The 24,471-nt window shown below is 39.3% G+C and overlaps 1 protein-coding gene across 6 annotated transcripts in view; it reads right to left on the reverse strand.

Annotated features, from left to right (window-relative positions):
- The window catches only part of CARMIL1 (capping protein regulator and myosin 1 linker 1), a 193,889-nt gene that overhangs the window by 98,234 nt on the left and 71,184 nt on the right, over nucleotides 1-24,471 (reverse strand). For all 6 annotated transcript variants that reach the window (XM_057414782.1, XM_057414781.1, XM_057414777.1 and 3 more), the window contains exons 3-10: nucleotides 17,987-18,037; nucleotides 13,203-13,262; nucleotides 10,970-11,091; nucleotides 8,913-9,010; nucleotides 8,495-8,565; nucleotides 8,283-8,356; nucleotides 3,105-3,180; nucleotides 441-529 (exon numbers count right to left, since the gene is read on the reverse strand). In XM_057414782.1, the coding sequence (XP_057270765.1) occupies nucleotides 441-529; nucleotides 3,105-3,180; nucleotides 8,283-8,356; nucleotides 8,495-8,565; nucleotides 8,913-9,010; nucleotides 10,970-11,091; nucleotides 13,203-13,262; nucleotides 17,987-18,037 (641 nt within the window). The remainder of the gene's footprint in view (nucleotides 1-440; nucleotides 530-3,104; nucleotides 3,181-8,282; nucleotides 8,357-8,494; nucleotides 8,566-8,912; nucleotides 9,011-10,969; nucleotides 11,092-13,202; nucleotides 13,263-17,986; nucleotides 18,038-24,471) is intronic.

The following is a 24,471-nucleotide window of genomic DNA, read 5'->3' on the forward strand; positions in this document are numbered from 1 at the left end:
TTTGAGCAGACTGCAATCCAGGGTAAGACAAGAACAGCTCTCTTGGTAATGAAACAATTTGTTGCAAGATGCAATAATGCACTTTCTTAACACTATTTTAAATGATAAGTGATAAAAAGGTGTTCCTACTTCTCCTGGCAATCTTATTTGGAGAGGAACAGTGTGAGCTGATTGAGGGTTTATGCTCTTATCCAATCCATTTTGCTCTGCTTAACCCAACTCTCCAGGCAGAATCTCAAAATACATCAGTTTAAGGGGATTTCTTAGACATAGGAACCTCTGGAAAACCTGATAAAAAGCTTTGTGACTACAGACTTCTCAGAGCAAGGTAGACATCAAGCACAAGGTTTTTTAATGCTTATTCTAGCTAACACACATCACACATCCCTTTTACTGGGAGTAAGCAGTAACTAATGCAACATTTCAAAGGAATTACTTACGTTCTAAGCCCGGCATTCTCTAATACCAGTTCTTCCAATCGATTGGACCTACTCACCACTCGCAGTATCTGCTCACAGACATCAGTGGACTGCCACAGAAGAGACAGAACAGTGTTAACACAAACATGGAACAGCTGGTTATTGAGTTATAAGCTCTACATCATAGTGGAATCCAGGACACGGCCATCATTTTACACTACATAAATAGTAAGCAAATATACCAGAAACATCCAAAAGAGAGTCAGGTAGCAACAGAGGACTTCTGCAAAAGACTCAGAGAAGCAAGAGGCAGACTGAAAGCAAGGCATTTATGAATTAGGCCACCTAAACATAGGGGCAAGACTTTTTTAATGATAGTAAAAAACCAAGCTCTGTGATTCAGAAAAAAAACACTCACTTAATTCTTAAAGAAATCTTGTTCATATACGTGATAATTCTTCAGAAAAAAAGTGACTAGTGCAAAGGATAATAAAGCCTAACCAGGAATGATAACAAAACACAATCCCCTCCCCAAAAAACTTCAAAAGCAAAAGCAGCGTAGCTGCAGGTCCTCCAAAGACTGCTATGGACTAGTGCTTAAGGGCCAGTGTATTTCAGTTTGAATTCTCCCAGCCTACAGAGGAGTAAATTTTCATGATCTTACTGTTGTTGGATTCTAGAATTTGCATGGACATTTGCAAGTACCATTAACCAAACACAATTACAAAACTGTTTGTTAGCTGTGCTCATTCAAACAAATAAAACTTTAATGATCCAAAAGCCATACAGTGAATTCTACACCTCAGTATCTTTAATTATCATGTTTTATTTCACTTCTGGATTTGACTATTTTTTCCCACAGCACACATTAGCCAACATTACGTGATGTCCACAGCTGAATTTCAGTCATGATCATGAAGTGCTGAAACTATTTCATTATCTGCCTCTAAAAACAACAATGTGTCATACCTGGGACATCTCTGTCTCTAATGAGTTGAATTTTCTAGTTGGGGGGGGGGGGGGGGGGGGGTTGTGTGTGGGTGGGTGTGTTAATTGTTGTTGATTGGTTGTTTTTGTTTGTTTGGGGTTTGGGTTTTTTATACCTTTAAGCTAATTGAATCTCCTAAAAAGAAAAAAAAAACCCTGCTCTTCCACACACATAAAATCTTATTCATCTTTTACGCAGTAAAGGTGACAATTTTTTCCTGAAGACTGTCACCTTACTCATCTTCCTAATTCTATCTTTGACTTCTATAGTTTAATAATTCAGCACATTATCACAATGCTTCTAGAGCAGTGTGACTGCTAGTGGAAAGTTTCATGCATGTATTATAAAAACACTATACTATAAGAAGATAGGTACCATCTATCAAACACAATGCCAGAGCAGGACTCATGAAACACAATGCATTAAATAGCCTCTAGATATGTCTGACCTCATACTGACTCTCAGCACTGTTCCGATAGCACAGATTTACTGTCCAACAATTCATGTTTTCCTGTTGGTTTTGACTGAAAATGGAATGTGTGGAAGATTTTTTTTTTAAAGGAACTGATGCATTTTCAAGATTGACAAAGTTATTTGTTTTCCACAGAAAAGTTGCTAAGAACACAAAAATACTCAGACAGATAATGTGGCCAGTTCTGGTTCTAAGCAAACTACACTAGCCACTCTTCTAACTAAGCAAACTGTCTCATTTTGTTGAAGTGGAAACTGATTAATTGCACTGTACTTTTTAACAATGCTGATTTTAACAGTGTGCTACAAGATTAAAAATAACCCGTTTCATTCTGCGTATAACTTTGAGTAAGATGGCCTAGCAAGACAGTTTATTGCCTTCTTCTGCCAAGAATCACATAAGCTAGTTTCTACTGAATTTCCATGCAAAATTATAGGTTAGGAATGCAATAAGAGCACTTTGAGATCAATAAAACTGCACCAATTTAAACAAGATGAGACTCAACCTCCCATTATTAAGGAGAAAAGCTTCTGGATGCAGTTGTGAAAGTAACTTCTCAAACCACTGAGCTTACCTGTGACTATAAACTTGCTAGTTTAGAAGAAATAGTGTATTTTGAAATATTTAAAATGTCAAATAATAACTGAATTTCTTGGCCTTTTCTTCAGTTGTCCAACTCGTTTAGATTTTCTTTCAGAAACAAAACTGATGTGGAAGAATGTCAATGTCACACATCACTACATACTTGTTACTACACAGTGTTAGCTTCAGACAATGGGGAGAAAAAAAATCATCAGGTTGCAATGAAAATTATGAGGAAAACCATGCTTTATATGCAAAGAAAAAAAACCCCGAATCCTGACACTTTATTTCCACCTCCAAAAAGTAGCAGATGTTTTGTTGCTTTAAAGTCAGTTTCCTATTTAGTCACCCAAAACTGTTTGGGGGTGCTAATGAAGTAGTTTTATGGGCTACTGTTATCACCCAAGGAAGTTTTCAAACTTTATTCATTTGAAGTTTTGACAAGACCTGCCTCTCGACAGTGTTTCTATGGTATGAATTAACTATCCAACCATTTATATTTTCCTGATTTGATTAAGGGAGAAAACAAAAATTCAACAGATTACCCAGCCTAAAAAGGTTCACTTTGAAAAATGTAACAGCATCCTCTAAAACACAGCACAGCTTGGTAGGAGCAAGTACACTGTTTCAATTTGTTACTTACTAATTTCAGATCCTTGGAGGACAGCTTTGTAAACCACTGATTATACTCCAAAGCAGCAACTATAGGTATTAAGTCTCTAGAAAAAGAAAAACACTTTTACACACATTTCATATAACTGTCTTTGCTCATTTGAAACAACCTCTTAAGTGTTCTTCCATATCTAATTCCCCATGCTTTTGCAATACAAAGTACCATCCTCATTACAGAAAGCTCAGCATTCTAAAAATCGAGCATCACCAGTAGATGTGTGTCATTTTGGTATTTTAATACAGATTTTTTACTGTCCAACTGACATCCATTCTAGCACGAATTTTTAAATCAGGAATTTGTCTGGGCTGCCATTCCTACTCATAGCATTACTTTTTCTTCAGCCTGTGACATATTTTAGCTTCTTAATCACCTCTAATTATAATTTAGCATGACGCTAAAAAGCTTTTTGGCAGTCTGATGATTTAATATAATTCCATGACTGAATGCTTCTAGAGAACACCTCCTTGTCTCATTGCTATAGTTAAATTCCCCCAGGAAGCAGGAGACCTGCAAAAGGATAATGTGACTTTCAGCCCTCCTTCATTGTAAAAGGGATTTCACAAATGAAATTCTAAATTATTCCCGTTTTCTTCATTCCAAGGCTCTTAATGCGATCTGCTCTCCCTCTGTTAAGTTTCTGCAATAACAGACGTTGACAAATGTCATGTCTGTACACTACCCCCAGCTGAATCATTCATCAGGCACTAGCACACCATTTAGCAGCACAGCACTTGGATCATTTTGATGCAATATTAAATACATATATACACCTACACTGGGACTTAACAGCTACTTAGAAAGCCCTTGTCTTTATAATGAAACAAAGAGCTGTAATATACATGAACTTATCAGACCAGCAAAACAGTGTCAATCCAAGCCTCAGTTTTTACAGGGAGAAATTTAAAAGTATTGGCTTTTATAAGCCAGTCCTACACCACACCACCCCCCACCCCCCAGCTTCTCATTCAGGATATAGGGCAGGCAGGCAGGCACAGATCTACAGTAAACATGCAGCATCCTTCCATCTTCTTTTCCTTCTTCCTCTCTTCAATTTTTCTCTACAAACCCTCCGACACTTCAGGGTGGCTGTTAAACACGTAGGAGAGCCAGGAGACAAGGCAACATCATACGGACAAGCCTTCAGCAGGCTATATTGGGAAATGCGGTTGCTAGATTTGGAAGTGCAAGCCCATCACTAAGGTAACAGTACGAAGGTGCAGCATTTTGCAGCAAGACTGTAGCCCACCGACTGTGAAGCTCATGCAAATAGACTGTTTTCACACTCCTGCAGAGGAACTAGTGTGTGGTGCCCTTCAAGGATTGACTGTTTCCCATCTTGCTCACAGCACACATCAAGTGTCATGGTGAATTCGTTTCCACTGGCACACTAGAGTCTTAGCAGCTTCATGAAGCGTATAGATTTATTTCTGTCCACCATGTTGGTCTTGTTCCTACACACATACACTTCATTTCCATGTAAAGCAGTAACTGACTAGTGAAATGTCAGGAGGGAAAAATAACAACCACAGAAGCATTTTCCCAGCATTTTCCTTGGGCAGACAGAAACCTTGCTATGGAGTACAGAATGTGCACACAGAGAGGTTTGTCTTCCTTTGCCTTCCCCTGGCACAATCAGTAAGAAGATAATGAATTAGCACCTTTAATGTCACTCTTGCCAGTGCCCTTGGCTTGAAAGTGGAATGAACATAAGGCTTTCAGGTGTAATTTTGGTTTATCCACACAGTGGTAACCAGACAGCCACAGCTAGCGGTAAATGCTGCAGGGCAAACACTGGACAGGCTGACGGTACCACTTTCACACTGGTGGAGCAGAGCTGTTAATGCTGTGGACCACCAATCCTAAAAGAGGCAGAAGGCACCACCAGCTGTATTTCAGCTATCAGCCACAGTCTAGTTCCTCCATAGGAACAGAAGGACATGGATAGGGGAACACTGGTTCCAAATGTTTACACTATCAGGGAGCTGATAAGCCAGCTAGGAGGGCTGTCAAGAGCTCAGTAACTTCTAGGCAGTAGAGTGGCTGCAGGCAGAACTTGCCTGAGGTGTTCCTTTCTCCTCTCTTGTCCCCAGGTTTGGGAGGGAAATGCTAAAGGGCAGGGGGTTCTCAGGCTTAGTTGGAAAACCATCATACTTTCAAGAAGTTAAAGAAACATCGCTGGCACAGGACAGGGATATTTTAAAACAAATCAATGCAGCTGATTTGCAAATTCTCTTTTTTAAATAGTTTAGTCTTCTGCAGTATTCAAGGCTTGTCTGTCCAAACACTAGACAAGCACAGATACTGGCACCCTTCAGTAACACCAACTGCTAGCTTCTCCCCAGTTCCCTCCTTCCTCACATGCCTGAAGACAGAGAAACCCCTGCCCATTTCTGCAAAAGCCTTACTGTTTAGAAACTCTGCTTTATCAGATGCTACCATCTGATACATAGTTTAGGGTTTTTCCCATTTTGTTCAAATTTCTGAAGGTACTTCTGACCAGTGGGTGTTCATTAGGAATTTACCTCTACTTCTCTTCAAGCTTATCTAACCTCAGTGCACTTCTTACTGAGTTTTCCTTTTCAACATTATACTCTGCTTTATTCACTTAATTAAATTCTAGATGCAGTGCTAATAATTACCTGAATTTTCTGCAACACAGTATGAAAGAACATGAACAACCATTTCCAAAGGCAGGGCCTTCTCATAACGTTCACTCACTGGGTTGCTTATATTCATTAGTTTGCTTACTAAATTACCATCCAGAATAAAGAAAAATTTACAAAATGTAAATCTGTGCCATCTTAAACTGAGAACAGATTCTCTTCTTCTGGAATGCAGAAAACCTCTCCAAGCTTCCACAACATTCAAGCTGATCTAATGCCTTCATGTTTTTTCAGCATCTCCGTTCCCTCATGCATTTAAAACGGTAAGAAAGTTAAAACACCGCAAAGAAGTCTAACCAATCACGCTTTTCTGACAATCTTTTTGAATGTCCAAGTATGCTAAAACATACGCTACACAGATGAAAATCATGCCACTGAGTTTTAAGTAAGCCCTGTTCACTTTGAGCCTTTTTTCCTGTTTTTTAAAAGTTATATGGTTCGCAGCATGATATAACTTCAGATAAAGCCTCAGAAGTCATGTTCCCATGTGGCAAGCCATGCTATGCACTCAGTCAGATGCTCTGGGAACTTAAATTCATCTATAATCCATGACATCTTATGCTGACCTCTAACAGAAATGCCTTCCTAGGAAAACCACAAATTGTTTATTTTTGCAATGCATAACCCCTCTATTTAGAGGACTGGTGCACCCATCCTATTTCACTTCAGAGCTACTCCGCAACATGAAATATATAGTTCCAGCAATCCCCAAAATTATGTGGACAACAGTCTCTCAAAATGCAAATGATGATGGTGCATTGTTAATTTATAGCATTCTTACTTTCTAAATATATCACAAAACATTCACATACATTCTTGACTGGGATCCCATATCCTAATTTGTATATGAATAACATAAGACTTTGACTTCCTGAAATATCTATTTCTCTTGAAGTTTCAATCCAAAACATTTTCCTCAGTTCAGTCTTCAACATGTAGAAACTCTCATCACAGGATAGATTCCACAGCATGTAAACAGCTCCAAAATTGTTATGAATCTTTGGACTTAACACAATCATGACACATTTAATAAAGATTTTTATTAACCATGCCAATATATTTCCTTAGAGATGTCAATTATGTAAAGTATACTTCAATGAAAAGCTTTTGTGAAGCAACAAGTCCATTATTCTGCTTTCCAAAAGCCAGCTCATTTGAACCAGTTGAGATATCCTAAATATTAAAACAGTTCTATCTACTGTTTCATAATAAGTAGCGTTTTTCACTCCCCATAAATTGTTCAATCATTTTAATTTCTATTAAAGCTGGGTATCTGTAGGCCACTTTCTGAAGAATGCCCCATGGGGTTTTCAGCACTTCCACTTTGCAGTATGTTTAAAGCACTCTCAAGTTGTCTCATATTTGCTTGTGCTGAATAGTACTCCTTCCCTTATCTTGCTTCAGCAAGGCTTAACTAACCAGTCTTTGTCTGTATCTGTCATGCAGTAGTTCTAGCCCTTGTCTTGTCTGAGTTACCACTGAATTAGTCAACATGGGAACTGGTTAATAACTTTGGCATGGGATTTGGTGCAGACTGTGAAAATCCATCACAGAAGCTGAATAAAGTATTTGAGTGGGGTTTTTTTTTGTGAGTTTACAGACCAGGTAACTTAAAGTTGCAAAGAACCCTGTGGCAAAACACTCTTACTTACCTTCCTCCAAGTTCAGCTTTCCTGTTACAATATTTTAACATTGTACTTTTGACGGATTCTTAATTCCTCCACTGGACTTTCCCAAAGAAACAAGTGCTTTCTCTGTCTTATTTACAGTTTCTTAAATTTGTCACTTTCCTTGTATAATGACGGATTTTAGTTAAGACTCCCTCCCATTTCCTCCTACTTATATATCTTCAGATTCAACTTTCTTAGAATCCAATTTCCTCAGCCAGCTAAATTCAGTAAACTAAATGCAACACTTAGCTATATCTCCACATTTCACACTGAAATTACCCTCAATTAGTCCCTTTCTGGAAGCACACATTTTTGATAGCATCTATTGTAAGTGAAGAAACTACTGGCTGGGATTCAGTTAAGCAACTCAAACCTTCCACTGACTTGCTGACAAAAATAATCCTCATTACGGTGTATACCATGAGAAAAAGATTCTGCCTATGTAAAGACTGCATAATTTTCTTTTTTACTTTGCCCACCAGATGCAGTTGCATGTTTTCTCTGCTGAATTCGAGTTCTTGCATCCGCCATCACAGGAAAAGTATCTATCTGCTAACTTCTTGGAGTGCTTCCAATAGCAAAATATATTTTTCTTCTCAGGATCCTCAATGAAATGTGGTCTCCATGGGCTTTTGTGCAAAAACAGCAGCTTTGTGCTGAAAAGTAAAAATGCTACAGATGGTCACTTCACAGGTCTACAAATTCAAGTAACAGCTATGAGACCATTCCACTTTAGCAAGGGCACGCAAACACTGCTGAGAAGGAGAACAAGGAAAGTTTGCAAAATATTACCATGATTACTGCATATTGCTTACCTGTGGTCAAGGTGGCTGAAGTCTTGCAAATTCAGCTCTCTGGTATCTTGTGTCAGATAAATTGTATCAACATCCTGTTAAAAATACATAACCAAATACATATTTACAGAACTGTTGGTTTGGGTTTTTTTCTCCAAGTTCTATGATTTACCTGTTCTTTCATCCTCTGTACAGTTAGCTGAAAAGAGCTCCAGAACAAGATATGTACCTACCCACTGTACTTCTTCTCTGTAGGGAAACCCAAGCCAGTCACAAACGCAGGCATACATCTGGGAAAAGCCCCCTAAAAACAACCCAAGAGAGTAGTTAACATAATAGTAACAGCAGCAAACAAACAAACATCTAAAAGGACACTTTAATACTTAAAGACCCAGTCTTTCAAAACTCACTCTTTTTTTCTCCCAGAACAGTGTCCATTGTGCTGCTGAAAGAAACTGAGACTATCCTATCTTTGCCCGGTAGGTTGCAAGAAAGCTTAATATAGTGCCTTCACCTACCAATCAGAAGTCTGCTCCATACTAATTACACCTTAAAACTAATTACACCTTTACAAGCTTCTGCCAGAAATAGAATTAAACTTCCTGACTTTTCAATTCCAGCCTTTTTATATTTGAGCCTTTAAATTCATACCACAGGGTCCAAGTTCTGCCACTGTCTGACTGTCCCACAGGGCCTGGAGATTAGCCAGTCTTTCTGAAGGCTCCATAGTTACTTTCTTGAGAATCCTCCTACATACGAAGGGAGGGGGGAGAAAAAAAAAAACATTCATGACTTTGAAAGTATTTTTAAACTCATAAATCTTCTTTACTTCAAGTATGATTTTAAATGAGTGTATGGGAAGAATTACCAACTTCAATACAACTCAATTCTCTACCTAAAAGCCACACACATTGTGATGCAGTCCAACAGGAATAATGTTTATTTGTCTCTTCTTTCTTTCCAGTGATTAACCCTGTGACTACTGGATCAACTAAGTATTTTTTCATGACAGGATCACTGAAGCTAAGGAGATTTATGGCCCTCATCTAACACAAGGATGCCTAAAACAGGAGAGAGACATGGTATTGTCGGTCACCCTGAAACCACTGTTGTTTATACACTGCATTTATCCAGTAAAAGCACTATAGGGCAAATAGAGCACGCTCAGTAACTACATGTGGCCCATAGGCTGCACTCTACTCAGCTCTGATCTTTCTAATTGGGTAATGTTCTTCCTCGCCAGGACAGAAACATAATCCCTCCTGCCTTATAAAAATTGAATTATCTGTTCTTCTGTATGACAAGACTGCCTCATAAACTGCAGAATTCCATAAAACAGGGTGACGGGAAGTATTAAGAGATATTAATGGGAAAAACCTCCATCCCCCTTCTTGCCTGTTCTGATCTCACATCATCTGCACAACTCTCAGTGTCTTCATTTTGGAAAGTTGTGCCATCTGACAGGAAAGCAAGAAATTTGATTTCTTTTCTGGGAAGCAAGCACTCCACACAGCTACCCCAAAATACTCCACCCGTGTTCTCAGGAAAGGTCAGAGAAAACATGCATATTGCTCAAACACACAGAGTCTTGCAGCCCTCTTTGCTCTACTCTTTTTGCCTGCGTTTCTCACATCATGACTGAGGTTTTATGGCAAACCTGCTCACAAATATTTACTTGTCTGCATGCTTTTTGAAGGAAGAACTCAATCTCCATTAGGGCAGTTAGTAATACTGCCACAGAAGAACACTGGAAGTCAAAACCAGAAACTGCCAGCTCAGAGTTTATGAACTTTGTTTCCTACTCTGCCTACAGGAAAGGTGAATAATAAAGACATGCACCCAAAATAAAACATTTAAATTTAGCTTGACCATTCACATCTAATGTCTGTTACAAAAGTTCACTTATACAGATCAGCATGTCCAAGAAAACTCTGCTGCACAGTCCCACTTTCTCTCATACTGTCGAAATCTAGAAGCTGAAGAGAGTAATAGTAGAACTGCATGACCTGGTAGACAGTGATGAAGATAAGGCAAGGACAGACAGAAGAAAGAAAATGAAACTAATAAAAACCATTGAAAACTGCTGCAAGACACAAAATTCAGAGGCACAGATAAAAAGGAAATCAGAGGCAAGAGCACTGCAGAAAGAAGCAGAACAAAGAAATGACAGAAAAGGAGACATACAATCCAAGGAGCGAGCTGAACCATGGAAAGTATATAACAAGACTGCCCAGGGCTCAGTTCTGAAGAACAAGTCTCCCAGTCATGTGCATCATTTCACACACACTGAAAGTAAACAGAACTTTTCTCTCCTCTCCCAAATCAGATTTTACTTCTGGGAAAAAAAAAAAAAAACAGCAAAACCTGCACAAAACCCAAAAGAAGTAAATTACAACAAAACCCCAGAACCTAAGCTATACCTGAGTCTGGAGAGGCAACAAGGTAAAATGAAAACTCAAGACACCAAAAACCTGCAATCCCCTCTTCAAAGCAAAGGCTCTTGTGACACATAGCCTCCCAGTGTTCTGCACTGCCTCCTGGTTTTGCCATACACTTCCGACAAAAGCTCAGCACGTGTCTCCAGGTGTTTCTTATATCCTCAGTGTGTTTCTGAGGTCAGGGTGGGGAGACCAGTGGACAAGAAGTGGTGGCTTGCCACTGATGCTGCACAATCTGTTCCCACTAGAGGTTCCCTTAAAGACACTTACACTGGTGAGAGTCCAGGGAATATCTTTCTGAGGCAGGTCCCGATGTGTGCCAGCACCTCGTTCACGTCTTCTGAGGACGCCATCTTCATGGAGATGCTGCATTTCTCAGTTTCCATAATCAACTACAAATAAGAGGGCACGAAGGCAAGAACTGGGTATCATGTAATTTGCGTCTATTTAAAACAGAGAGCATTCTGAATGCCAGCTAAATGCTCTGTGCACTGGTAGGAACCTGTTACTCTTTAAGACATGACATAGCAATGATCCAGGTAAAGTTTCCTGAAAGTTCTTCTTGAACGTACAAGACTTCTGTACTCAAACTCTGTTTTTCCTAACAGTACCCTGCTTCCCATGGGAAGTAAATTTTCAAAGGACCTTGACCTCAGCTGGCACTTGGAAAACCAAGAACTTTTCACATCATTGTCCTCTTTTGAAATGTGTCCCAGAACACCACAAGAAGCAAGCGCAGCCTGACAGGAAACTATTGAACAAGCAGGGCCTGCTTCCTCCAGCAAAAAGTAAAAGTCTTTAATGGCTGTGATCCTCTGGAAAAGCACTAATGCTTTGATCTAAGCAGTTTAAGAAAATGTTACGGTAATACATTGTCTCGGTTTGGATGAAGCAGTAACTCAGCCAACATTAACTGTCCCGCTGTCTGGGGAATAGCTACTTCAGTGAAGGGGTAAAAAATAAAGCCTTTTGCAAATCATCTATGTTATATATGGAGTATGCAGAATTAAATCAGATTACAGTATGACTGACACATCGGGTCTGCTGCACCACAGGAAGCAATGTAATGTTTGTCTTCCCCAATGTGACTATTTAGCACATATTTAGTCTTTTAGATATGGAGCTGTGAACTCACAGTAAGAAGCTAACGTTAGGAATAAATAAGAAATACAGATAGACAGTACAAGAGGACACAATATGCTACAGAAGATGGGATTTTATTGAAACTGGTTCCCAGGATCATCATGAGGATAATCCTTGAAAAGGCTGCATTACCCCAAAAGCACACCAAGAATCTTCACACCTTTTCCCACCAATTCAACTCCTTTCTGAACCTGCTGCTATTGCTCCTTGAAGATGAGTGGGCAAGTTACTACTGGTTTTCACTGTCACCAATATGAACACATTTCCCTGTATCACTCTTTCCATTTGTTCCCTATTCTTATAGAGGGAAGCGTTTCATGGCTTTCTGCAAAATGCCTAGCACAAGATTACGTTCTTCAGGTATTATGGATATATCACACTGTTTGCAGGAAAACTGCAGCAGTATGATTTGCCCCACAAGCAATAGTCTATGATTTGGCCTGCCTTCAGCTATAAGCTTACACATTTAAAACACAAATAAATGTAAACATGCAAAACCTTAAAAAATATTTTAGGAAAATGGTATGTAAGTGAGGCTGCTGAAAATCCCTTGTAAACCCTGCTACAACAGTGACTGTCTATGCCTCCAGGAATAATTAGTATTAGCTACCATGGCATTTTAGTACCTTAAATAAAGCAAGCTACAGAAACACACACAGAATTTACTAAATGTCTTCCCATTATAATAGTAAACACCCAGACCTTTTTTTCCTTCTGTAAGGAAAGCTCCAAAAGCCAGGCTAGAAAGACGACATGCTAAATACAGTAAGAGCTTTTCAGAGTTCAAATGAAGTGTTCAAATATGCTCATCTTATGAATTAAAAATGTGTTGAAGGCATTCTTCTTTTCAGCACCTTCTCTTTGCATTTACTTATTTTGGCACACAACTTGGTGTCAAATATATTTTGTGTTGTATACAGTAATGGCACCATGAGTAGTTGGAAGGGAACTATTTCTGCCTGCAATGTAAGTAGTAGCTTAAGTAGCTTTTGGCTTCACTGTAAAGGTATACACCACAGAAGCCATGCAAGTTTGGGTGGTAATGATTGTGTACCAGCTGCCATTGTTTCATCATCTCCGAGAAACATATTCACTCATGAGACAAATGAAAACTGGCACCATATTGAACTAGGAGAAAATAAGAATTTCTTATCATCATCCCATCTGCACAACACATTCCTAAAATTGACTTTTTAAATTCTTACCATTACTGTTAAGACTTTAAAGCAGCATGAATTTAAGAATGCAAAAACATACAGTTACTCACTGGATATGGAGACCTGCATGTTAGAGCATTACCTCCTTCGGTGGAACAGATTTAGCAATGAGTGAACAAGTATCTTATCTAGAATACACTTACCTGACCTGGTTTACTGGAAGTTACTCCTTGGATTTCCAAGTAGCTGAAAGTTAGTTCTAACTGTAGTTAAAAAAGAAAATGCCACATTAGTGCAAACATCATAATATTTTAAAGGGCACTTACGCTTTTCAATAAGATTAAAAATCCTTAAGCAAGGCTACTGCTACTTAATATCAATTTCTAGAACTGACAGTAAGTATTTGTTAATATCTCATTTCATTTTTCCCTAAAAGAACACATGTGGTTGTTACAAGTTCAAATGGTTATTAGAGGTTATAGGCATACAACCTTTTACTGCAAGCGTTAAGCACATGAACTTCTAATAAAATTTATGACAAAATTTCACTATAAAAAACAGTGTTTATACAATGCCCTGCTGATGTGTATGTACCCTTGTGACTAAATAATCACTAATTAAAATACTTACAGCATCACAATTACTCTTTCATTAGTTATACTAATCACAGATGGGAAAAACAGAATTATAGAATAGCTTGGGTTGGAAGGGACCTTCAAAGGCCATCTAGTCCAACCCCCCTGCAATAAGCAGGGACATCTTAAACTAGATCAGGTTGCCCAGAACCACATCCAGCCTGGCCTTGAATGTCTCCAACGGATGGTGCATCCACCACCACTATGGGCAACCTGTGCCAGTATTTTACCACCCTCGCTGTAAAAAAATTTTCCCTCACATCCAGCCTGAATCTTCCCTGGTTTAGTTTAGAACCATTATCCCTTGTCCTGTCACAACATACCCTGCTGAAAAGTCTATCCCCAAAAAGACAAAAAAGCTTCAGCAAAAGAAGCTGAAGGGACATGAATGCACAATTTTTAATATGTACATATAGAAATAAAAATACCATACATAAATAGATACAGACAGACAGATAAATAGATGCTCGAAACTGCTTCAGTAGAGGAAGTAATACGTTAGCTTTGCGTGAATGGCTTATCTGGACGACAGGCAGGATAGGCAGGGAAGAAAGGTGAACAAACTGAATCCAAATGGAAACTCTGAAGGGAAGTCCTCTTCTCCAAGGACAAATCCAGGGCTACAGGGAGTGTGCTAAGATATGAATTCACAACTACGTAGACAAACAACTTGATAGCTGAGATATGCAGAAAGAAACAAACCTCTTGGACTAAATCATAACTACAGGGCAAGACATTATTATGGACGTTTCCTTTTACTTATTATTAAAGCCAATGTAACTGAGCAGTCTGTATGAGCTGCACCAAGTTTCCTGCCCTTTATTTTATCCTAGGTTCACAGTCAGGGTGCTCCCAGGCTAACACCATATTATTCTATTTCTGTACATGTGGCAATCTTTAAAAGATGACCCCAAATGACTCCTGGGGTGCTCAGAACCCAGGCGCAGCTCAAGAATCCCCATTCACAAAGCTGCAACAGCATATCTGAAAGTTGGGAACAAAAGTACCAGTTTCTATCCGTAACAACCAGCTAGAAATTTTCCAGAAAGCAGCAAAATAGTAGGGAGAGCTCCTAAATGTCAAGGTCTAACTGGCAAATCTATAAGTAGTCACAGTGTTATCACAGGATGAAGCTGCCCCAAAAAATCCAGTTAAAATTGTTATGATATAGAATGCACTGAAATTGGGGGGGGGGGGGGGAGGGGAGGTTAATGAATCAGAAGAGCTTTTTTAGGCACTTAGCTACATTATACACCCACAGCTGCAGAGACTGAAGATGTTATTGCTCTCTATTTGTTTTCGGTTGACTACTTTCTGAATCTTTTTCCCTTCAGTTGCCCTCATGACAGCACCAAAAGATATAAGCACCCTTCAGGCACTTCTGTGCCACGATCACCTTCTACCAAAGACCTAATTTAGTGACCAAACTCTACCCTGTATTTCTGTATTTCACATGCTTCATTTCCCTTATTCTGCTGCAGGGGCAGCATCCACAGCAACAAGGCAGTTTCAGACCACAGGGGTGTCACTGCAGTTACTGATGGAGCAAGAGTGCACAGGGAACAGAGGCAGGCAAGGCAGAGCCATTACAAGCATCTTCCCAGTGCCCACACCAAAGTATTGCATTTTTCCAAGGGTAAGACATTCACTCCTCTTCAGTGCCTTATTTCTAAGCTAAGACTGGCAATCTTTTGTGATGAGAGGACATGGCCCTGTGCAGTTCGTTCAGGCCAGAAAGGAAAGGAAAAAAATACATAACAGCTTCTGTTGGCTACTGAAGTAAGCTAGATGACACGTACAGAAGCGGAAAGCTCTTCTTCTTCAGTGCTAGTCAGATTAAACAAACACGAGACTATCTAACATTTGCTTACCCAAATCACAATGAAATTTTAAGGGAAGAGTTTTTGTGATTGAAATCCTTCCTATTTTGCAAATTATTTACCTACCAGATTGAAAGATCTGCTTTTGTTAATGTACTGTGCATGTGCAAACACGCATATGTACACGCAATCAGAATACTCTTCTATGCCTAACAAAATACATAGATCCAAACTCAAGAATTCAATCTGCAAAAATCTTCTTGACTAGAATTTCACTAGTTCACCTTTGCTTTGTTTTTCTATTTAAAAACATGGATTTATGGTCCTTGAGTTGCAGAAAAGCTACAGAGCACATTTTAAACATCATCTACCTCTAACTGTGAAATTATTTTTACAAGGTTATAAAAAGCATAATGGCATTTAATACCTAAAAATCATACAATTTTTTTTTTAATCCTCTTAAAAGGCTATGAGTGCCTCTCCTCTAGGGACCCTTCAGTTACCAAGATGGCTAACTTCGCAGTTTCAAATCTTTTTTCAATCAAAACTTCACGAAAGCTGGCACTAGAAATACGTTCACAAACCTGAAATACACTCCTACAAATATTTCACACACTTGACTTTTGGCTTAGTGACATCCAGCATACACTACTGTTGCAACTATGTTTAAAATAGGCTGTAGCAAGAATTAGCAAGCTTTAAGTACTGTACTTCCTTTCCTAGCAACCCATCTAAATCAGTGGAAATGACCGATTGGACCCAAGCGTAAAGTTAGGAAGTGGCCATTTTAATATCCTTGCTTCAAGGAAAATCATGTGAGTTGATATTATAGTTAATCAACTTTATACCTTTTAACTTTGATCCTTGTTTAGTAGATGCATCTCAATAGCATTGTTTAAAGAAAAGTGAAGCTTGGAATTAGATGTAGTATTAATAGCCACTCAGAACTGGCCGTCTCTCAGCATACTCAATTTTGTGAGAAGTCCTTGGGGGAATTAAGTGTCTTTACTGCATGTTCTGAGCTGTCTTGCTAGTAGCTACTGCCTGCATTGAAAGTTCTTGGGCTCAGAAAGCTTCTGAGAAGCGTCTGAAAATCCTACAGACATTAAAAAATTCAGTAAGTTTCACTAACCCTGCTAGGAAAGAAATGAATTTTCAAACATTCTATAATTGTTTAGATATACAAAGTTTAATTTTGAACATACATCATGAGCAAGCACTTTCTTCTGCTAGCCTTTCTTCTATTTGTTAGCACTAAAGTCACTTTTCTTGTACAGGGTACATATTCTTGATTTCCATGAAAACAGAAGTGAGTTTTTCAACTATGTAAATACATTTAATGAAAGGAGTTTTGAGAGGAGTCTGTAATGCTAAACCAGAAGTACAGCTATTCCTTAGTACTCCAAGTTCTAGCCTTCAAAAGCTTTTTGATGAATTACAATAGCTTTACTATTATTTAACAGGATCACCAACACCACCTGTCCATCATCCTGCCATTGCACTTATGTCCGAGCTGTTCACCAACTGGCTCTTTGGTCCCATGCAATCCGTCACCAGACCCTGTCTTAAAACAGCCTGGCTGAAAACTGAAGTGATCCAAAAGCCAACTGACAGCCAACTGGTGATGTCTGTGCTACACGGTCAGGGTAATCAAGTGAGGGAAATAGATCTCCGAAGAAATTCAAGCTGGAGTCATCCTACCTGCCTGTTTGCATCTTCAAATTATAGGTAAGGATGGTCACATTTATCAGTGACCATAACTGAAAATCTGGTATCAGTCATTCCATTTATCAGTTCTGGTTTTGGGTTTATTGTTTTTTTTTTATAAAGCATATATTTTTGTATCTCTGTAAAGTGTATACACACACATCCCTCCATGCACACACATGTAAAACACAACAAAATAGAACATGTACCAAATTCCCATTCACTGATTCAAAGCTGGACAAGAGATGTTCTTGCATGTCAGTCATTTTCATTCATGTGGAAATTACCTTTCTCTGCTACAACAATCATTACAAATTGTCACAGGAATAGCAAAAGTAATTCACTGGCACTGGCAAGGCAGGTTGGCAAGATGCTTTTCAAAATGAACAGAAATCATCAGAAAACAGCAGAATCTAATAAAAATCAACACCATTTCTGTCTCCAAATCAAATATATTACTTTTTGATACTACAAGCTCTGGAGGGAATAACACCATCAGTTTGTTTGCACATAAACCGTTCCACTAGAAAGATCATCAGGCTCACCTCACAATTCTTCAAGTTCGTGTTTCCAACATAATTCTTCACTTACCTGCATTTCTAGAAGTTAAAATTCCTCTGAAACAGTATGTGCATACGTATATGTTGACAAATCCATTTAAGATGACACTGACAGAAGCACCACTCTAACGCAACACCATGCAATGTACCATTTCTCTTTCTTTTTTTAAATAGGTGAACGAGTATAACTAAAATAGCTAAGTTTATGCAAGTTATATTTGTATCTAAAAAAATTAGAATATTTATAGAAACACAGTAACTTTACCTTGGTGGGAATCCGAGATGTTAAAAGAAACGCCCGACATGATGCCAACACCTATTGAAAAAAAACCAAACAAGAGAACAGAATTTGTAAGAAGTATTTCCAGGAAAATCCTGAAACCAGAAAGAAAAGGCCTCTAGCAGAGTGAGTGTTGATTCCCTTTGCTGTCATACACTGAGGGAAAGAAAACTGGGCTCAGATCCAGTAGAGCATAGTGAAGAGACTGCTGCAATCTGATCAGCTATGAGATAGTTAGGACAGCAATGAACTGCAAAAATTTGTTTAATCAAGCTCTCAAGAACATCTTATGATGATGTAAGAAACCTTAATGACATTTAAAAATGAAGCAAGGATAAAAAGTCCTACCAGGAAAACATGAGGTACTTAAATATAACAAAAATATGCAAGATAAACATGATATTGTTAGTAATACAGAGACCATAAACAAATGTTTTCTATTGGACATACTCAGTGCATTTCTAGAGTAACAATACAAAGGTTTCTCACTAACACCATCTGAATTTCTTCTCAGAAAAACAATGAAGAAACACAATGGAATCAGTGAGACCAGTGACTTTGGGAGAAAACACAAGGAAACAAATATTCTGTAAGTTACTGCCAATCAAAATATGACACACAAGTACCACTCCACACTCCCGTGGCACATCCCACTCACAGGTTTACAAAGGGATGACTCGTTCTGCAAACCTCCAGTATTACTTTTGATTGACCTGCTTACAGAACTAGCTACTATTGGCTACATCTTTTTCCAGACAGAAAAAAAGAAGTAAAATTAATTTGAACATATAGGTCAAAGTCCCACAGCATGTATGGAGCTCTTCCACACAGCTGGCACCTCTTGAACCAAGTTCTGCTTGGTAAGTATCCAAGGTAGAGTATCTGCTTCTGGTCAGCACATCTCAGGTGCAGAAGTGAGACAGTCAGGGGAAAGGACAGCTTTTGATGAACTGCTTGCCATATTTACCTTCTATGTAGTCACCTACAATATTAGATCAGTGTTTGTGTGTATGTCACCATACTGGGACAGCTGGTTACAGGAAAATCATGTCACGGTCCTGTTATAAGACATTTGCCTGTATAAATGGGTTAAAGCCACTTTATATAAGCACTGACAGGGTCCCTTTAACATGATCACAGTACACATGAGCAGTCCAAACAACAAATTTAAACACAAACCAGGTAACCAGAAGGCTTTAATACAATTATGTTGGGAAATGATGTTCCAACAGAGCACATGTCAGTGTATATTCTCCTGGGAGATGTATCAGTGCTCCTAAAGTGATCTTGGGGAAACCACCACAGCTGAACTACCCACTTACCTTAAGAAAACACATTTACATACAAAGGACTGCTGTAAGATGATACTCCCCACTCAGCCGGTAAAGAAACTACTCTTGAGCAATAAGGTGGCACAAAATGCCTGAGCCCTGTAACCCAGTAACACTGAGGTTTCTACCGTTTTTACAGTTAAGACTGTCACAAACAAGCAAGAGTCTGATTTTCACCTAAGTTCAACTGAAGGTCAACTATTACTGCAAAATTAATGTCCCATTTTAACAGCAGCAAGACTGTATTATTTATTTATTTTTTTACACTGGCAGAATTGGCCAAGAGAAGGGTTGGCACTTACCACGATTTTAGCTGCTAAAATCCATGAGCATGCACTGCGCCCTTTGACAGGACCAGCTTTAATTTACTGCTCTCTGATTATTTCTTTTCAATCTTTTTAGAATTTTTATGTGACATCTGCATTTTAACATCCCTGCTTTTGTTTATGTTTAAGAACACAGTAGCCTCTACCTCAAATTAACTTGAGACTTGTTGGATAAGCTGGGAAACATGAATTATTTCCAGTGACCTCCTCTTTCTTGATAAGGCTGCGTGCATAAACAAATAATGGCCATTAAGGTACCAGCTCACCCACGTCTCTGTCAATAGGTTGTTAGTACTTGCAAGGACAACAGAATTTATGTTATAGCCGACTTAAACAGATCACTCTATTCCTTCCCGTGTGAAATACGATGCTGGCACCAAAGGCACACAGCACAGGAGGTGTTTTCACACTCAGAATTCAAGTCCCCTCTTTAAACACTGAGCTATTTTTGTGAAAGAAACTCTAGGTCTCTGTGCATTCCTCTGACATGAATAACGAGTATGTGCTTAATTGCACAGTTGTCTAGAGCTTTCAGAAGTATCCTGGAGTGCTGGGTTTTATGAATAGGCAGATACTAGATTTCCTGGAGATTTTAATCTCTTCATACAGAGACACTAAAAAGCAAAAGTAGCCACCAGTTACTCTCTAGCAGTTGTCAGGCTAGAAGAGAAGATTTTGCTACCATTATATTTGCTCTGCTCTTGGGGAACCTTGAGTATACAGTAGAAGCACCATGGTCAAAGTTCCTTTGAAAACCAGAGACACAGAGGTGCCGATCCCTGTACCTGGACAACTCTGAACAAAGCGCTCACAAACCATCAGCAATGAGCTAAGCACAGTGTATAACCCATCTTGTCTTCTGATAAGAAAATGACCATTTGTTCAACTCAACAAGTTGCACCCCCATTCCACAGCCATCTTGTTTGGTCACAAATAGTATTCAATCACTAATAAAGTCAAAAGATCACATCAAAAGATAAACAAGTGCAGGGTAAAGAGACTCAGAAGTGGGCTCACTCTTTATACACAGCTGTATACCAAAAGGTTTGCAAGTAATTGATGTGAAGGCAGCAAGCACATCCGAGCCGATTTTATACATAATCTGTCTGCTGCTCCATGGAAGACACAATGAAAGAGAATTATATTTAGTTTACAGGAGCTTTACTGTCTCTTCCTACTCTGCCTTTTTTCAAGCACAAAACAGGATTATCATCTGAATGTTAAATGACTCCTACTCACACACAGATACCCAAGTTGATGATTTCTTTACATTTTTATCAATCCAAATTCTGTAACGCTCCCTACACTGATCACAATGCACATGAAACAAGTTAATATTTGGAAATTAATTTGGAAACGTTCACCAGAAACATACCCTGCAAATTATTTATCCAGAGACTTGTGGCCTACAAGGTCATCTTCTATTTCTTCTATTTACCAGAATAAGTAATTTGTTTCAGAAAATAAAATTAATTTGAACACAGATCCTCAGTGAGTATAGCAACAAAACATAAACATAGATGCATTTCGTGATTTATTCTCAAATCCTAGCCTTAGTACCCATTAACTGCAAGTTAAATTGACAGGGTTAACGCAGCCACCCTACCTGGCAGTCATTCTGGGGAAGATCATTAGAGCAACACAGCTCTGTGCTAACTGCATCTGTTTTGCCAGACAGACCACTGCAACTCAAGACACCTTATCTATATTTAAAGTTGTTTCAAATTCACAAGCAAATTAAATACATATTTTAAAAGTTACTACTACCTTTTTTTAACTGCACAGGAATAGAGACCGCTGGAAAACACAGTGACCGTACATGGCTTCATGATCAAACGTAAACCAAAATGAAACCACCTCAGCACTTCATAGGCCCCGGGAAACTCAGTGATGCTCGCTCCACTCACTTTCATTCTGAAACTTCCTTCTACGGTTTTTTGCTGTTGGAACTGATTGACACAGATATTAAAAAATACCCTAGTACTTTTTTGATCAACTGTTGCAGTTTTACTTCTTAAAATACACTTTCTAATCTCTTTCTTCCACCATTGCTTCTTTTCCCCCAGCATCTGCAATTTTGTCAGTCTCAAAACTGCTTTGGTCTTTTCCATTACAATTTACTTAAGGAAAGAAGCACCTGTGATGCGTTTTCTTACTTAGATATTCATCATATTGAGAATTCCTTGAAGCCCAGAATACAGTTGCTTTTCTTTATATACCACTTAGTTATACCATCCCTATTTTTATCACTATTCATTACCATTATTATCCCAAATATAATATATATATATTTTTTAAGTTTCACCACTTACTAGATGCCTTTCCATTACTACTACTGATTCAGTATCTAATGTACACATAATAATGTGAGGTAAAGCAGCAGCACTAATAGTTTTTGTTTGTTAAAATAGGGATGAATCAATACCTGTTAGAGCATCCAGTCTCCCGCAGTTCCTATAGGATCAACCATTCATCTACCACGTCGCATGTCTGATGTTATAAATGCTCCATCCTGAAGCAACTGGAGTTCGATTAGATAAAAGGCCCCTTTCAGCATCATGTTAGAGATACTAGAGCTGGTTTAAAGCAAGGTGGTGTCTGTTAAAAGCACTGAGCTTCCCTACACAAAGAGGGCAGATGACATCCTAGAGCTCTTCTTACAGAGCTAATTAGCTCAGGCACAACATGAACACGTATGCTGCTTCTGAAATGGTGGTATTGCTTGGAATATGGAGAGTTTCTTTGCAAAGCGCTAACACCAGCAAAGGAGCCCAGTTCAGCCCCAGTCGAAGAGCTTGCAGCACCACCTCCTTCATCCACAGCCCTCTCAGTCATCCAAGGTTGAATTTGACTTTGAGCATTTGGTCTTGGCTACTTTTAAGATGCCACCTATGATAAAATCATTGACAAAGCTTACTCACTCCTGTTCAAATGATTACTTATTTACCTACCAATACCACAGCTTTTGTAGCTGGGGAAGATGCTCTGGGAAAGGGTTAATGCAATTCAGCTCCTGGCATTCACACACACACACAAAAAAAAACAACAAAAAACAGAATTTCTCTGTCCCTGAACTGACAGCCAAGTTGAACACATTCCCAGGCCTGCCCAAGTTGCTGGTGCCTGTGTGGCCAGCCAAAGACCTATGCAAAACACACCCTGGAGCAGATCCTCAGCAGCAAACGAAGCCGTTGTTCTCCCTCTGCATCAACTCTGAGATCGTTACTTGCAGTGCAAGTAACAACCTCAGCTACCCCCATGAAGAACTGCTCTGCTGCATGTTTCTCTGTGATCACTCCTGAAGTCAATCACAGCTTCCACAACAAGGTCCCCTTGCTGGAGCCATGGACAGAGAGCCTGCTCTCCACCCTCCCATGGGCACACTGTGCAGAGGATAGGTTTTCATTTCACTGGTCCTTACCGCTGTTGTACTGCATTAAAAACTCAAGGCTGATCTGTTATGGGCCACCAATTTCCGTATTTTCTGGATGGCAAAGGATGGTACGGGAACAGCCTTTAGTTGCAATGGGATTTTACAACAAAGTGGGGTCAGATATCAGAACTGCTGGCAACAAATCCGCTGCGTTTAAATAGTTCACCGAACAAGACAGGGGACACCACAAGATGGCACAACGGAGTGCTTGGCTCAAATTTCCCTTTCAGTCGAAGTTGAAAGGTGTCCTTTTAACAGAAGCCTATTTAGCTATTGGAGAACTGCTCCAATATGCAGAGCAGTTTCTACTTCAGAGTCCTCCCTGGAAGATAAGTTAAAATATAGATAAAGATAGATAAAGAAAAAAATATCCTCATTTTCAAATTGACAAAAACAAGGCATGGACAAGCCAAGAAATCTGTCCAACAGGGAAAAATGAAGTAGCCAAGCCTGAAAGAGAATTTCGGAGTAAACACCTCTGAATTTTAGAGTACAGGAGAAAACAACATAGTTTGGAGGTTTATCAGCAAACTAAACCAAAATCTCCTGCTTAAGCTAAATTTGTTTGTCAGCTCCCCCAACAGCTGTAACAACAATACCACTATCACCTCCAGGAAGGATCCTAGCCCTGCAAACTGTAATGGATGCATGACTCAAATTGTGCTTCTTTATCACCTGGAGCACAAATTAATATAAATACTTGTTATAGCCCTATCTGCATTGTGCAAATGACCCAGCTATTCCAGTAAAGGTGGGATTTCAGAAGATGCTGAGACAGGGGTTCACCTTTGGCTGGACACCATCAATGGCAGCAACAGGAGCCACGGACAGCTCAACTGCCAGCCCATCACCTGAAGCAGGCTGTGATGTGGTCACCAGTGGTGCAGACTGGGACTCCCCTGATTCACAGACTTTACACTCAATTGCTTATCACATCCTATCATTTCCATTAACCGCAGAGCTGCTTGCAGAGGGGCAGCCAAATGTGCGCAGGGCTTCCTTGTTCTTTCAACCAGTCTGTCACGGAACAGATTTTCATGGCATTGTGCGAGATGTCCAACACAGAACACCTAAACCAAGACAACCCCCTGCAGACTGCAAAACTTCCTTGCTGATCCTCTTCCCACCACACAATTCCCAACAACAAAACACAGCAGTGCTGTAAAGCACTAAATACCAGAAGACCTAACTACCATATTACTTAAGCCTGCTCTTAGTCACGAAAATAGGAAACAGAGCAGATCCATTTCACGGATACAAAGTCTTCTGTGTGGCAATGGACCCAGCACATTGACCCCAGCTGGGGTGAAGAAGGGGAGCGGAAGGGGTGCCACCTCAACCATGTACATTCATTTGTAACTCATCAATAAGCACATAACC

This window comes from Pezoporus wallicus, unplaced genomic scaffold, assembly GCF_028554395.1.
Source record: "Pezoporus wallicus isolate ANWC-B61680 ecotype Strahan unplaced genomic scaffold, APGP_CSIRO_Pwel_v1 contig_2, whole genome shotgun sequence".
In the NCBI taxonomy this organism is placed as follows: Eukaryota; Metazoa; Chordata; class Aves; order Psittaciformes; family Psittacidae; genus Pezoporus; species Pezoporus wallicus.